Genomic DNA, 14,827 nt, shown 5'->3' on the forward strand with positions numbered 1-14,827 from the left:
ATCTTTCAATAAACCAAAGAATCAATGAACACTATTGTCGCAAATTTAAGAAAATTCTCGATTGATAACCACACAACCCCGATCCTGACTTGAAGGACTATTTATTAATGCTAGCCCAATTACTCCCCCCGTTTAATGACAAAATAAAAAAAAGTTTTTGGTCATGTTTTTGCCCCCTTTTCTATCCTTTTTTGAAAGTCATATACCCCTCCCCCGGAAGGGTGCCAATAGAGAGGCAGGGATAGCACCCCACCCCTCCCCAAGATTCTATTGCCCCTTCTTAGATTTTAGAAAACCTTATCTTTGATCTTCTTGAAAAAGAAAATACACCCCCCCCACATACTAGTTTCTGAAAAATGCCTTTTTTGTATCTTCATTTTAAAAAAAAGGAAGAAAATCTTCGCAACCTAGATTTTCACAAATTGTGCCCCCCCCCCCAACAAGCAGTCATATCTGTGATGGATGTACCCTTCCTTCTAAGATTGTTCCTAAGAATCCCAATTGATAAGGAGAAAAATAAATATATGTGCTGTAAAAAACGTGAAATATTTTAAAGAACTCGGAAGAAACTCAAGTAAGTAAAGGCCACACTTCATTGCATATATTCCACTTTATACTAAAATCTCAACGAAATTGTGAAAAGCTGACAATCAAGAGACCTTGATCTTCAAGTTCAATTTTAATATTTTGTTCAATTTTTTGGAAACAAGTTCAATATTTTGGAAAAAAGATGAGAAGATCAGTGCTTGTTATTTTATTTTCTCCTGACTTCTTGAAACCAGAACAAAGGCCACCTGAGATTCAGTAATTGTCTATCGAACTTTTTATCTCAGGAAATCCAGTACAAATTGCGTTTATTATCTTGTTCGTCGTTGCTCTATTGATCAGGGCTTTGCGGTATTTTGAAAATCTTTGTTTTTAAGGAAAGGTTTCACGTTCTCTTGTAGGTTGGCCAAAAGCAAAGTCCAGGTGTACTTTGTGGTATTCTCTGTTTAATCTCTGAACTGCGGAAGCTTCATCCAACTTTAATCCAAAGAGTAGAAAAGCCAAAATATTCGGAATTAACGAATAGTGACTCAGCTTTTACAGATGATGAAGATGAACATTATTCTGATGTCAAATTGAGCGAGAATGAAAGCCAGGAAATGGATAAAGATACAGGACCGAAAGTATCTTCTTGGCTTCACCGGCAAAACATTGCGATAAAAGAACGATCAAAAAATTGTGAGTATGATCGAGTTGCGAGGAATCCATCGTATGCAAAGGCAGATGGGTCTGACATCTGGGAGCTGAGTTTGTAAGTTGTACCTACTCTTTTTTCATTGATAAACGTAAATTTTAGCTTTAGACGTTAGGGGGAGGGGATTGTCAGATTTGTCAAGGGGATTGGAACTGCCCTCGATCCTTTAATTTGTGTTTTAATGTTATATTTCTCCAAATTTTGATGGTGAGTCTTTGGACTAATCCAACAAGAATTATCCCTTATTCTTCCTAGCGTACTAGTGTGCTTTTTATCGTTCCTTTTAATTCAAAACCCTAAGCTTTTGACTTACTTTTTTGTAGATACCCCACAGCATAGAATTTTGGCAGCTTTTACAATTTTCCCATCCTCCACCTCTCACAGAGGAACTACTTTTCCTCGTCCAAAGATCAATCCCACAGAACATTACCTCTCTGTGAGAAAAATGTTTGGATATAGTACTTTCCTGGTTGTAGGTTAGGTGGAGGGAGGAAAAAACCACTATTAGTGCATCAGTTTTATGAAAATGGGATTCGATCTATTTTTCAAAAGACTATTAAGTACCAGGTGCGTAGCCTATTATTATTGATCGCTTTTTTGCTTAATTAGAGCAAGAGTTATCACCTAGCAATGATCATTGTCAAAAATGGTCTATTTGGCTTTGTAATTGTAGAGTTACATGCTTCTATAGTTTTGCAGGGAGGGGGGGGGGGGCTTGTAGCAAATTTCCCCTTAGGAACATTGTAAACCTTAGACCTGAAAATGCTTCGTTTCTGGGTTTTGATCACTCACCTTAAATAAAAAAAAGAAAAAAGGGAAAATAGCATATTCCCAATTTTGTTTATTAAAACCGTGGCCGCATTTGTCGCACTATGGGTAGAAGCTGGCTGATGTTTGCAGGGCCCAGTGGCAGATTTTTATCCTGTTTAACTAACTCGTGTGCTTTATGGTGCAACATTGAGATAGATATTGGTCTACCAGATATGTGTTTTTGAAACTTTAGGAGGGGAGGGGTAGGTTAATTTTTAGGAACTTTAAAGTCTAGTGGTTTTACAGTGATTGTTCTAAGGCCATGGTTCCAGTGTCTTTTATAAGTTTTTCCTCTTTTTTTCCTCTGGGGCTGTTCGTTCTATATAAGAATTTTGTTTTGCCTAATGAATTATTCGTTTCAATACGTCCTTTTTTTTCAGGATTCAAAATCATTATCACCCATCCGCAAGTTTCTTTGCTTCTCAGATTTTAGAAGGTCAGGTAATCAGCTATCCAGGTGATCCAATTCAAGATTTTCAGTTGATGCGATTTCTTGACCGATTCGTGTTTAAGAATCCTAAAGCAGTTAAGACGACTGACCGAACTCAACGTGTTCTCGGTCGAAGACGCCTTTATCGACCCACGGGAGCAAGAAATTTAGCTGTTAACTCAGAAGAATACCTGAATTATGATGTTAATAAACTTCCTGTTGATGAACTTGTATTTTACAAGTAAGTTTAGATTCAAATATTTTTTTTTCTATAAATGGTTGTAAAAAAATGAATATTAACATGCATTTCGCATGAACATTAAAACATAAAGAAAATAGAAGTCTCCCTAGGTATGTCTAACTTGTGATTTAATGAATGGTACGGTACGCGTTTTCAAACTTAAGTCTATTTCATTCCATCATTTTTAGAAAGAAATGACTCGTGTATTCGCCTTAGGACTTCGTCAAACTGAAAATTTCACAATATTCGGTTCAAAAGTCTTGAAAGAAAAGAAGCCTTCATATTTAGGCTGATTTTTGTTTGTTTGTAATTTTCAAGCTACGAATTTACTAGTTACTTTCATGCAACAAAGTTTGCTTAAAATTTAAAGCCACTAAGCGAAACTTTCATTTTGTGCACTGTCGAGACAGTAAAATTTCAATGGAAGCATCAAAAGATTTATTTTATAAAAATTTTGGCATATTTCAAACGCACACGGTCTTCTCCCAAATTATTGGAGAGCTTTCGTCTTGGTTTGACATCGATTTCGCTTTGAGACAAGGATATGCCCTCTGTCCAGAGCTTTTCAGTTTTGTCATGAAGTGGATTGTGAAGAAAGCCATGTCATGTGTCAGGAGAATATGGTGTCAGTGTGAGCCCAGATTTAACTTCATTTCCAAAATGTCTCTGTATTTTGTAGGTCAAATATTCTTTGAAGTTAAATTGACGTTGTCAGACAGTAAGTATTACCTCACCAGATTTATCATTGTTACTTTTGGGAAAAAAACAACAATGCTTCAACGCTCTGGATTTAGGGAAGGGTTCGCTTATAGCTAGGACAATACTGTTATTAAATCCTCATTCTAGTGCCAAGTCACCCGAGGCTAACATTGCTGCGCATGCTCCCCTTCGTCCCAATTTGTTCGAAGCTCCCAGATGAATCGCCAAAAGCAAAGATGCACCCAATTAATCGAATAGTTACATAACTTTAATCGATTCTATATTTTCAGTCAAGCTACGGCTGAAACGTAATCGATTCTTTTAGATGAAAAGTAATCGTAATTGAGCTGTAGTCGTCGCATTGGTTGCAATTAATGTATAGCAGTTTACAAGAGGAAAACAGTTAATTGAGGAAACAGGAAAATAAGAGCCAAAATACAATGTATATTTTTCTAAAGGGGTCGAGACAGTTCCCAGGAGTATTACAGATATTGAGGGTTATGTCAAAATAGTTAAAACAAAATCTATGTTTGTCTAAAGGTATCAGAATAGTTCCTAGTAGTATTACAGAAATTAATGGTTATGTCAGGATTGTAATGCAGTTTTAGCGTATTGTACCTAGTCCTTTTTTGAATAAATAGATTGAGGAAAGGAAGGGTTATTGAACCTTCCAGTTACAAGGTTACTCGCCATTGTACAATCGAATATGTTCACATTTGGTAAGAATTCTTTCAAAGCAACTCCTTTTATCCCAAATAGACATAATATTTTTAACAAACAACCCTGGTAATAGTGTTTCAATAAGAAGTTCCTTACCTTACCTTAGACCTTTAGTTCCGCCTGCGCCTCCCGAGGCACTCAGGGCATCAAGGAGGAACCGCCAATCTTCCCTCAGGTTGGCTGATGTAGTGATGTCCTCCCGTTTTGGTTGAATGGAGGTATGCAGGTTGCGTAGATCCCTCTGGTAGGTCCTGTGCAGTGTGTTACTGGGTCTTCCCAGGCTACGATTTCCTGGTGGTTACCAGTATAAAGCGGCTTTTGGGAGCGTGTGGCCTTCAGTCCATAGGACATGTCCCATATATCTCTACCTTCCGACTCTGATGATGTCGGCTACTAGAGGTTGTCTTGTCATTTCACGATTGGATTGGTTTGTCATCTTTTGTGGCCAGTAAATATTCTATATTCTGCGAAGACACGAACTTTCAAAAGCCTGGATTCTTCTCTCTTGTTTTTGATTCAGGTACCGTGTTTCTGCTGTGTAGAGTGGTATTGGCATAAGATTGCTGTTGAAAAGGCGTAGTTTTAGGCGCAGAGAAAATCCCACAGATTTCCATACTTAGTTTGTTGAAGGTGCCATTTACCTATACTAGTCTTGTGAATTCTTCTTTCACTGTCAAACCAGTGTTCTTAATGCTACTTCCCAGATATTTGAACTGGACAACTTGTTCAACATCTTGGTCGCCCATTTAATGGACAGAGGAGAGTCACTTGTCGCCATGGCATTTGGTTTTCTCCGCACTCACACTTAGGCCAAGATGGTTTGCCTTTACTATGACCTTGTCTAGTAATTCTTGAAGCCGCTTTTTGCTTGACTCAAGCACTACTATGTCGTCTGCAAAGTCAATATCATTGACCTGGACTTCGGGGCTTAATCTAATACCTCCTGTCTCTCTGTTCTGCAGGATGTAGTCAATCATTATCTCAAAAAGTAATGTTGATAGAATACACAACTGTTTTCCTCTTGACAAAATCCGGAGGAAACAAGTTTGACCTCCTGATGTCTTGACGAGCCTATATTAACATTTTTTCCCTTGAACATAAAATGTGACCAATATTTGCTGCAAACTGGACAAAACGCATAATAATATGAATTTCCAATTTTTTATAGTCAACTTAATTCATATTTTCTTCCAGTTACTTTCGTAATGCACCTTCTCACCTTTTTGTTTCGCTGGAGGTACGCATCGAAATTTCGCCAAAACTGGCTAAAATTGGGTTTTCTGTTAAGGCATATTTTTTGTTTTTTATTTTCTAACTATTTGTTCCGAATTTCGTATGTATATGTCCTGTGCGCCAAACTGGATTGGAAAATTATAGCGAACAGCCTCCTTAATCTTGTATTCTAATCTTTAAAATACTTTATCTGAAATGTTGCTAGACTCAGGTCTTATGATCTTTCAAAGACCCATATTCTTCCTGCGGAAGAATCCGAACTTGAATGGGAATCATCATTGATCCAAAAGGTAGAAATGCTCATTGCTGTTTCAGAAATTGCATCCGGATTAAATTTGATCCTGAAGCAAGTATATATAAATGGACCACGAAAATTGACTTCGATCAACCAAGAATCATTTCCATGGAATGTACAAAACGAAGTATATCACTGATTAAAAAAAAAAACAACATTATGTTAAGGAGACATTTCAAACTAATGCCAACGATTTAAAGTATCGACTTAAGCCGCTTTGTTGCTGGTTTCAGTAATGTGGATCTAGCTTAGTAGTTGCGGTGTCTAGAAACCCAACATTTTCTGAATATCAGGAAAAATACTTAAAGCGTTCTTGTATGTTAGCCTACTCTCTACCCTCTTTCTCCAGGTACAGTGGAGTGGATACTTAATAGAGTAAATGTCACAATTTATTAGTTTTGACTGAATTTCTTGAAGCTAATACTAAACTAGACTAGTAGTACTGGACTACTGCAAACCGAGGATACACCCTTGGTTTAGTATCGGAGTATTATTTCACTCAAGAATTAAAGGATGGTCAGATATTTACTTTCCAAGGATGATGAAGTAAACTGATAATTTAAGAAAAAGATAAAAAATGCAAAATAATTTTCCTTGTGCAAGCTATTTAAATTATATTGAGCTAATATCAAAGTCCCTTAAAAAACTATCCCCCCTCCACACAAAAAAGGAAAACACTACACTCTTCTTACGGAGCAAATTTACCTGATAAATTTGTCTATTTTAGTCCTATTGCATCACGTTTCAGCGCTCCTGCTACCAGATTGGCGACAAAGTTGGCAAGTCCTGCTTGACATTCATTTAGAATTGAAATTTAATGTTAATAAATGACGTTCACTTATAACATAAATGACTTTATAAATGACGTTCATTCATAGAATTGAATGTTTAAATGACGTTCTTGTTGTCTGTTATGTTGCAACCTTTTTTGCAGTTCTAGTGAGAAGGGGACTTTTAATTTTGTGATGTTTATATCGACGTCACTGTTTTTTTTTTACTTAGTCTCTTTTCATGTGGTCCTATTCACGATTCTTCTTTCTGTCGTTTTTCTTTATTCCTCCTTGTTTTTTTCTTCTTGAACTAAAAGAGGGTGAAACGGATGTATATGGCGAAATTCTTTTCTTGCTTTGCTTCGTTGTCGTTATTCATCACATGTTATTAGAGACACGTTACCGCGTGATTTTACAGAGTTTCCAGGATAAAAGAGAATAAGTGTCTATGCTGCAGTATAAACACTAATAGAAAATGAAATTACTAATATGTTATAATTTTCATTTAAAAATAGTAAATACAGAATATTACAGATAACAGTATACTGAAAATTCATCAATTGTCAGCGAACAATCCCAAATGCAAAAATAGGCGTTTGAGGTGCAGTTTCCGTCCAGCGAATTATTGGGCTGGAAGCCATTTTCTTTAATAACATCACGAACTCTGAAATGTAGGTAACAGAATTATGGCAATTATTCGTAGCGATGTTGTCGTAGGAAAAACGAGTGAACGTGTTTTTTCGACAAAAAAAAAACTCCATCCTGCGTTTGTCTTCTTGTGGCATTTTTTTTTTTTAACTAAGATCATATACTTAATCTCAGGTACACTAATCTTGCCAATCATAGTAATTTTGCCTTATTATTACACAAAGATTCAAATTATGCCAGATGCTAGATGACATTGGTAATTTTTGTCGGACCACTGCTAGTTTTCACTCTTGTAAGTTATTTACATTCGATTAACTTAGCTTCATTTTATTGGTTTACTCTTGTGACTTATTTTTACTGGCTTATCACATTAATTCTTTTCTCTGGAGAGAAAAATAGCCTCCCCTTTTGAAAACCGGTTAGTTAAGCCTGGGCAACAAATCTAGGGACATAAGGAAATTTAATCCCGGAGAGACGTATAATTCTGCCTTGTAATAACGTCCGCCTGATTGCCATCACGACAGATAGAAGAATAAAAGTTTGAGTCGCGACTTTGATTTTGACTTGTTAGTTTTTTCTTCCTATTTTCAGTTGAACTTTTTTATTCTTTTTTCAATTGTGCACACTAAGCTCTGATGTGCGACAATAATAATATATTTTTAACCCACTATAAACAGCAAGACATAAGTGGAGTAATGAATTACAAGAAAGAAAAGAGACCAAAATAAAACAATTACATTCAACTAAAAAAAAACTTGTGACAAGACCGAATGACTGGAACTTATGTGACGAGAGAGAAGTGACTGGAACTTTAAAATAGTAGACTTGGACAACTCCCATGTAACAGGACCGGTTTTGCTGTTATATCTGGAGCATTAAAATTCTGCACAGTTTTTCTATTTGTATACCAAGAATGCATTCTCAATGCTTCTTACACTCTTATCAAGTATTGTCTTTATGCCTTGAATCGTTTTATTCTTCTTCTGCAGATATTTCAACGAAAAGGCTAAAACATCAAGTAAGAAACCTGATGATTTGGAATCGCTATCGGACGATGAATTTGAGGACTATTTGGAGTCAATTCCGGTTGCCAATTTTGCTGACGAAATAAAAGGTTTGATTTTTAGCTTTGAAACGATATTTCAAAATCATAGAAATGTTTAATATTTTTTTTAGGGCCAAGATACTTGAGCGTTTAAGGGAGCCGATTTTGTTTTCTTACATGAAAAGGTTTTGACCGTCGATACTAATCGATCGCTAAAATCTTTTGACGCCAGAAAAGACGTCAATTTTGCATTAAACATTAAACCAAAAATGAGTAGAAATAAAATCAAATAATTTTCCAAGCTTAAAACTACGACAAGTCATCATAAATAAAGAATGAAACCCAAAACAAACAGAAATTACAAGAAATAACCGAGTCAAAGTCAAAACTAGTAGATAATAAGATGAGTTGGGGTAACGGCCCCACAAGACCATAATTTGCACTTAGCTGAAAACAACCCTAAGATTAGAGCTGAATTTTTCCTCTCCTAATATCTCCTAATATAGTCCTAATATATCTCCTAATATAATATAAATATTTCTCCTAATATCTAAAAAAACTTAAAAGAAACTTGGTCATAACCAAGATTACTGAAAAATACAATAAATAAATGTGAATTGATAGTTTAGTATACATATACTTATATTTATCCCTTAAAGTCTTAAAATTTTGGATCTATTAAAGTTAAAAAAGATAAAATATTTACAATCTATTTTGTTATACGTCTTCGACGGCCTCATCTCTCCCTCAAAAAAGTACAAGAAGTTCTCTAAGAGTTAAAAATATGTATACCCATTTATAGAATAGAATTTAATTTAAAAATGTCTTTCACACAATGGTTGCCGAATTCGAATTTCGCTTCATAAATAGCACTAGTACATGTATATCGTAATGAAAAGTTTTGTAATCACTGATCAATTGACAAAATCTATTGTACAAAATCCATAAATAAAATGAATCAAAACTTATAAAACTAAAATATAATAAAAAACAAAAAAAGAAGAAAAAAACCCCCTCAAAATTAATGACTGGTTTTCCTGGCTACTATACAATTCAACAAAACTGAACAAAATTCGCGATATCTTTCATGTTTAGCAGGGACGAAAGTCAATTTTCTGACATCTTAAGGGACGGTCATGATGGAAGGGGAACAGACAGGGTCTTGGTGCCGAAACGGAGGTACAGGAGATTCCTTATCGTGGCAAACGTGATGAGTTTGAATCTACCAAGTAGATTATGATATTGAACCTTCCCTTCACCATTTATGATTCTAAGTTCTCGTTTTGGGATATTTTCAATTTTATAAATATGCTCTGAAGAAAGACCTAAATGCCACACTGTATAGGCATACTCCTATATGGGCCGGACGAAAGAACAGTAAAGTTGGAGAAGATCCTTAGGGGGGGGGGGGAATAAAGTTTCAGCAGAAATTTGAAGAGGAAAACCGAAGGGGAAGCTTGTTTGAGGGTGTTTTGAACATGGGCATCCCACTTCAAGTCAATATTAACTGTCCCCCCAAGTCGTTTAATGCACGTGACAGAGATTTCGGGAGGAATGGGGCTTATAAAAGAAGGGTGTGATTTTAAAAATTAATTGTCATAACTGACGATTTATTAGTGTTAACTTTCATCTTCGACAAAGATGAAAAAATTTGAATTGGGATGGAGGTCGAAAAGCCCAAGAATCGTTGCTCCAGCAATTGACTGCATTAAAATCTGATAGGACACGGTCTATTAATTGGAAATGAACTAGATAAGGCCAATCAATTTGGGAGACTTATTGACCGTTTACTAGAAACAATATGCAGTTGCTATACTGGTTAGCAAAGAGACGATTAGATTAGATTAGATTTTTTTAGATTAGATTAATTTATTTCAAAAACATGTATACAAAACATTTTGCTGCACCTGCTAAGAAAGCCCCGAGGGGCTTGTTGGCAGCAGGTGACAGTCATCTCTACTCTACATATTATTACATACAAAGATTCTACTTATGACACTCACGCATTATTACTATACTTTTGCATCATTACCATACTATTCTTTTGCAAGGAAGAATCTCTTAACAACAGCCTTGAAGGAAGCCAAATGACTCGAATTTCTTATTTCAATTGTACAGTGAAATTGTACAGTTACATGAAATTGTACAGTTACATATAATTGAAGTTTTGTTGATTGTAATGACATCTCAGCACATAGAAGTACATGAAAATAACGTATTAATGTCGATTCAGACGGGCTTTGATATCTGTTTGACTAGTCAGAGCGCTGTGAGTCAGACAAGTGACGCTTGCACAGATGCTGAGAGTTATTTTTTGAGGATCGAAAATCAAGAGCTAGAAGATGGAGTGCATGATGAAACTACAGGAGTATTTAGCAAAAGAACTCATTAGGACCAAAGAATAATTAGTCAACACTCAGTTAGCCTCAATTAGTCTTATTAGTCAATTAATCTTATTCTCAATTAGTCTTATTAGTCAATCAGTCTTATTCTCAATTAATCTTAGACATCAAAGTGAAGCAAAACAAATAGAAAGAAACAGTTTGATTGTAAGTGAGAATGAAATTCAAGTAAAGAAACAGACTAAGCAAATAGATGAGATGGCGTTAGCTGTGTTACGTGTGTTATGTAACTATGTTATGAAGAACCTTATTTCAATTAGTCTGTCTTCCTGAATACCTGTCTTCAATTAGTCTTAGACATCTAAGTGAAGCAAAACAGATGGAAAGAAACAGTTTGATTGTAAGTGAGAATGAGATTCAAGTAAAGGAACAGACTAAGCGAATAGATGAGATGGCGTCAGCTGTGTTATTTGTGTTATGTAACTATGTTATGAAGAACCTTTCTTCAATTAGTCTGTCTTCCTGAACACCTGTCTTCAATTAGTCTTAGACATCTAAGTGAAGCAAAAAAGATGGAAAGAAACAGTTTGATTGTAAGTGAGAATGAGATTCAAGTAAAGGAACAGACTAAGCGAATAGATGAGATGGCGTCAGCTGTGTTATGTGTGTTATGTAACTATGTTATGAAGAACCTTTCTTCAATTAGTCTGTCTTCCTGAACACCTGTCTTCAATTAGTCTTAGAAATCTAAGTGAAGCAAAACAGATGGAAAGAAACAGTTTGATTGTAAGTGAGAATGAGATTCAAGTAAAGGAACAGACTAAGCGAATAGATGAGATGGCGTCAGCTGTGTTATGTAACTGTGTTAAGAAGGAAGAAGAAGACATTTTAGTCAAACCAGTGTCCGACGCCTTGGTCGATGATATGGTGGAACACCTATTTAAAATCTGCCTATCTTGAAAGGTACATCTGGTGGACTGGAGGATGACACTATATCTTTATCTGTAAAAGCCGTCGATAATATGTGTAATTCGGCAACAGTCTCATCTCAAGAGAGCTTATGTTAATCATACTGAGGACTCTTGCAATGGTTTCTACGAAAAATGCATATTTTGTGTTCCATTCCCTCTGTAAACTTGCAAGGGAGCGAAGGATTTCTCTCAATTCTGTCATTATGTTAGTCATGGAGTTACTGATGAGCGTTATCCAGGTAGTTGGCATCTTATTTAAACCCCATTCCGCATTTTTTGCAGCCTTCCGGAAATACATATGGGTGGCATTAACTTCAAAGTTGAAATAATGTACGCCTTTGCTGGTCTGATGGATTTCCATGGCAAAGTTGTCATGTCGTCCTAAAAGACCTTTTTGGAAGGTTTTTGTTTACCGAGAGAGGCTCAGAAAATTGATGGACTTATGGACAAATTTGCATATAGATTCTATCAGTACAACCAAAACACTATTTTTGCAAGGGTAGATGTTGCTTATGTTGCTGCTCATTCGATAATTGTGCTTGTTGCAGTTTTTCGTAATCCAAAAGTAAAAACAAAGGCTGAATAAATCAAAATGTATTGAGGAATCCATGACTCAAAAAAAGAATTCCCAGAGAAGTTTCTGTCCGCGAGTGTCTGTGTTGCAATTAGCTGAAACGGAAGGCAAGATGAAGATAACAAGACGAATAACCAAAAAGTTAATACCAAAATTATAGGAACGCTGACAAAAAGACATCCCCATTGCAATGTCCAAACGGAGGTTTTATCCTCTACACTGAATTAATGAAGTCAGTTAGGCCGGCAAAAGTGCCATTTATTAATGCTAAGCATTTTGATTATGTTGGCCCAAGTTTTAAGCTTGCATTAGCTCAACTTCCAGCTGCATTCACTGTTAGGCTACGAAATTCTGATGACCCTATAATACACACTCAGTCTGGATGGGATCGTCTGTTCAGTGCTGGTTGCTTGCTTGCTTCACGAGGAATAGGAGTGTCAGGCGTATATTCAAACCCTACTCAGATGTACATCATTAATTGCCGGTTTGCCAACATCTGAGCTAAAAGCAAAATCATGGACACCATTAAAACGCTTATTTCTGTAGCACACACTGAAGGTAATAATTTTGGAAAGTCATCGACTGACATTTTGAAATATGTATCTAAGCTGTAATCGGGTCAAATAATAGTAACTGGGACTAAGTTGCAACGTATTCGTCCTTCCTCTCCCTTTGTAATTGAGACTGGTCGAAATCTCAGTCAAGAACCGGATTATTAGCTAAAATTTTATAAACCTTTTAAAATTCTTACTAATCCATTGCCGTCTGGGTTGGCAGGGACGGGTTTGACGTTTCTCTCGACTCAAAACAGTCACTAAGTGAAACAAGATCATGTAGCCTTGTTCTAGCAGTCGATAGAATGTTTACTTGTTCTACCCATTTAGATGGGGATCTTATAATTTATCAAATGTATGAAGGATCAGTTGATGAACTGAATATCCCTGCGCACGCTCGTACATTTAGCTGGCAAAAACTAATTGAAATTTCTTACTATAATATGGGAATAATTAGAATGCAGTGATTTTGCATCTGGGAAATCCTCGGCCATTATTTCAACAAAGTAGGCTGCTTGCCGAACGAATTTGTTGCACCCTTAACTATTGATTCACTATTGCCTCAGTTTGTACTAAAATTATTTGAAAAAGGAGAGCTACTAAATTTTAAATTTCACAAAAATCTCCTTTGACCTTTTGAGTGTATAATGAAAAAGAATACATCTTTTAAGCACGACATCAGGTAGTGACCAGTATTGCTCAAATAGTCACAAGTTAGTAACTTAAAATCTAGATGGAAAAACCTTTTCTCAGTGTTCCGTCAAGCTACGTCTAATGAAATCGAGGGAATTGCCAAACTAGCTTTCCAGACTACTTGCAAAATAATACGTGTCATTTGAGAGGCGATCAATTGCCTTTCAAATTTTGCTTGCAACTCTAACTTCTCAGATATTTTTCTGAAAGTCATTAGATTCATTCATCAATGGGCTAAAAACGCTAGTGAAATCTCTCAATCATCCAGAGAATACGAAACCGAAGATATAACGATCAGAGAAAAGGAAGATCAGATATGGACTAAGGGTTTTTTTCCTATCTATCTGAGCTAAGCATATAATTTATTTGTAATTCTTCATAATGTTTAGTCACCTGTGCAACAGAAAGAGTTTTTAGAATCTCCATGCCTCTCTGTTAGTCCTGCCCTCATAGGAACAAAGAATAAGTGAATAATGGCAACGTGTAACCATGTTTTATATGTAGCAGTCGATGTCGTGACACAGTATTTTCATATCTTTGGTGATTTTTTTTTTTCTTGACAATATTTACTCACAGCTTGAAGTGTGTTTTCAATAAAATAATGAACACTCTACACGGTCTTAGTCGAACTGTCTTAAGCATTTAGTTATATTAAATGCTTTAAAATTTGCAGACCTCGTTTGGTTGAAAACATATCAGGGCATATTGGGAATTTTTAATTTCACGTTACTGAGACAGTTGCTTGTATTGAAGTCTAATGATTATATAGACCCGAAGGATATAGTGAAACTTCGAGGGCTATGCCACGTGTCTGAATAAATTTGCAATTTCAGATAGCTTCAAGTCATTATCTTCTGGTTACAGATCACAACATCACATCAGTCTATATTTCCCGCTTCGCCGAATACATAATCCAGCTAGAGCTCATAACTACCGCTGGAAGTATTATATTCTTCTCTGTGACAGCTAAACTAGATACTGATAAAGCTGCTGCACTGTCACAAGACGGTTCATATTATTGTAATTTTGATGAAGATTGAGCAATGTAGTCACACATTTCATCAAATCACATGTTCCAGCTTCTAGACATCTTAAAGAAATTGTATTATTTTGCAAAATGTCTTAATTTGAAGCATGATCTAGAGCAAGCATTGAAGCTAGGATTCTATATCCGCTCAAACTTATTCATACAAGAAACACTCATCCTTTCTTGTATTTGCCGTATTTTGTTCGACTCCACAGGAGTGAAAGCAGAAGGATATTTGACAAGCGGCTGCGAAAAGATTGATAGAAATCAGAAGGGATGCTCTATTGTGCTTCGCAATGGTGGAATCTGAGGACTAAAAAGAGTCATGAATGATTTCGACGGAGAGATTTCGAACACAAGTCCATTGTTTGAACGATCTGTTGTAATGCTTCATCCCATAGCTGCTTGATCGGTGTGTATCGTATATAAAATAGATCGATTACCAGACTTTAATTTATTTATATCCTCTAACCCAAATCAGATCCCATGAATCAGTTGGCCTCCCAACGCTCCTGGAAGTTCTCGACTGAATTTC

The 14,827-nt window shown here is 36.0% G+C and overlaps 2 protein-coding genes across 3 annotated transcripts in view; both read left to right on the top strand.

Annotated features, from left to right (window-relative positions):
* LOC136038634 (lysine-specific histone demethylase 1A-like) overlaps positions 1 to 14,827 on the top strand; it is a gene marked incomplete at its 3' end in the record, with an annotated part of 406,525 nt that overhangs the window by 74,504 nt on the left and 317,194 nt on the right.
* LOC136038631 (CCAAT/enhancer-binding protein zeta-like) overlaps positions 1 to 14,827 on the top strand; it is a 48,349-nt gene that overhangs the window by 21,356 nt on the left and 12,166 nt on the right. For both annotated transcript variants that reach the window (XM_065721870.1, XM_065721869.1), the window contains 3 exons: positions 948 to 1,297; positions 2,431 to 2,721; positions 8,076 to 8,200. In XM_065721870.1, coding sequence (XP_065577942.1) covers positions 948 to 1,297; positions 2,431 to 2,721; positions 8,076 to 8,200 — 766 coding nt within the window. The remainder of the gene's footprint in view (positions 1 to 947; positions 1,298 to 2,430; positions 2,722 to 8,075; positions 8,201 to 14,827) is intronic.

Source organism: Artemia franciscana, chromosome 18, assembly GCF_032884065.1.
Source record: "Artemia franciscana chromosome 18, ASM3288406v1, whole genome shotgun sequence".
Classification (NCBI taxonomy): Eukaryota; Metazoa; Arthropoda; class Branchiopoda; order Anostraca; family Artemiidae; genus Artemia; species Artemia franciscana.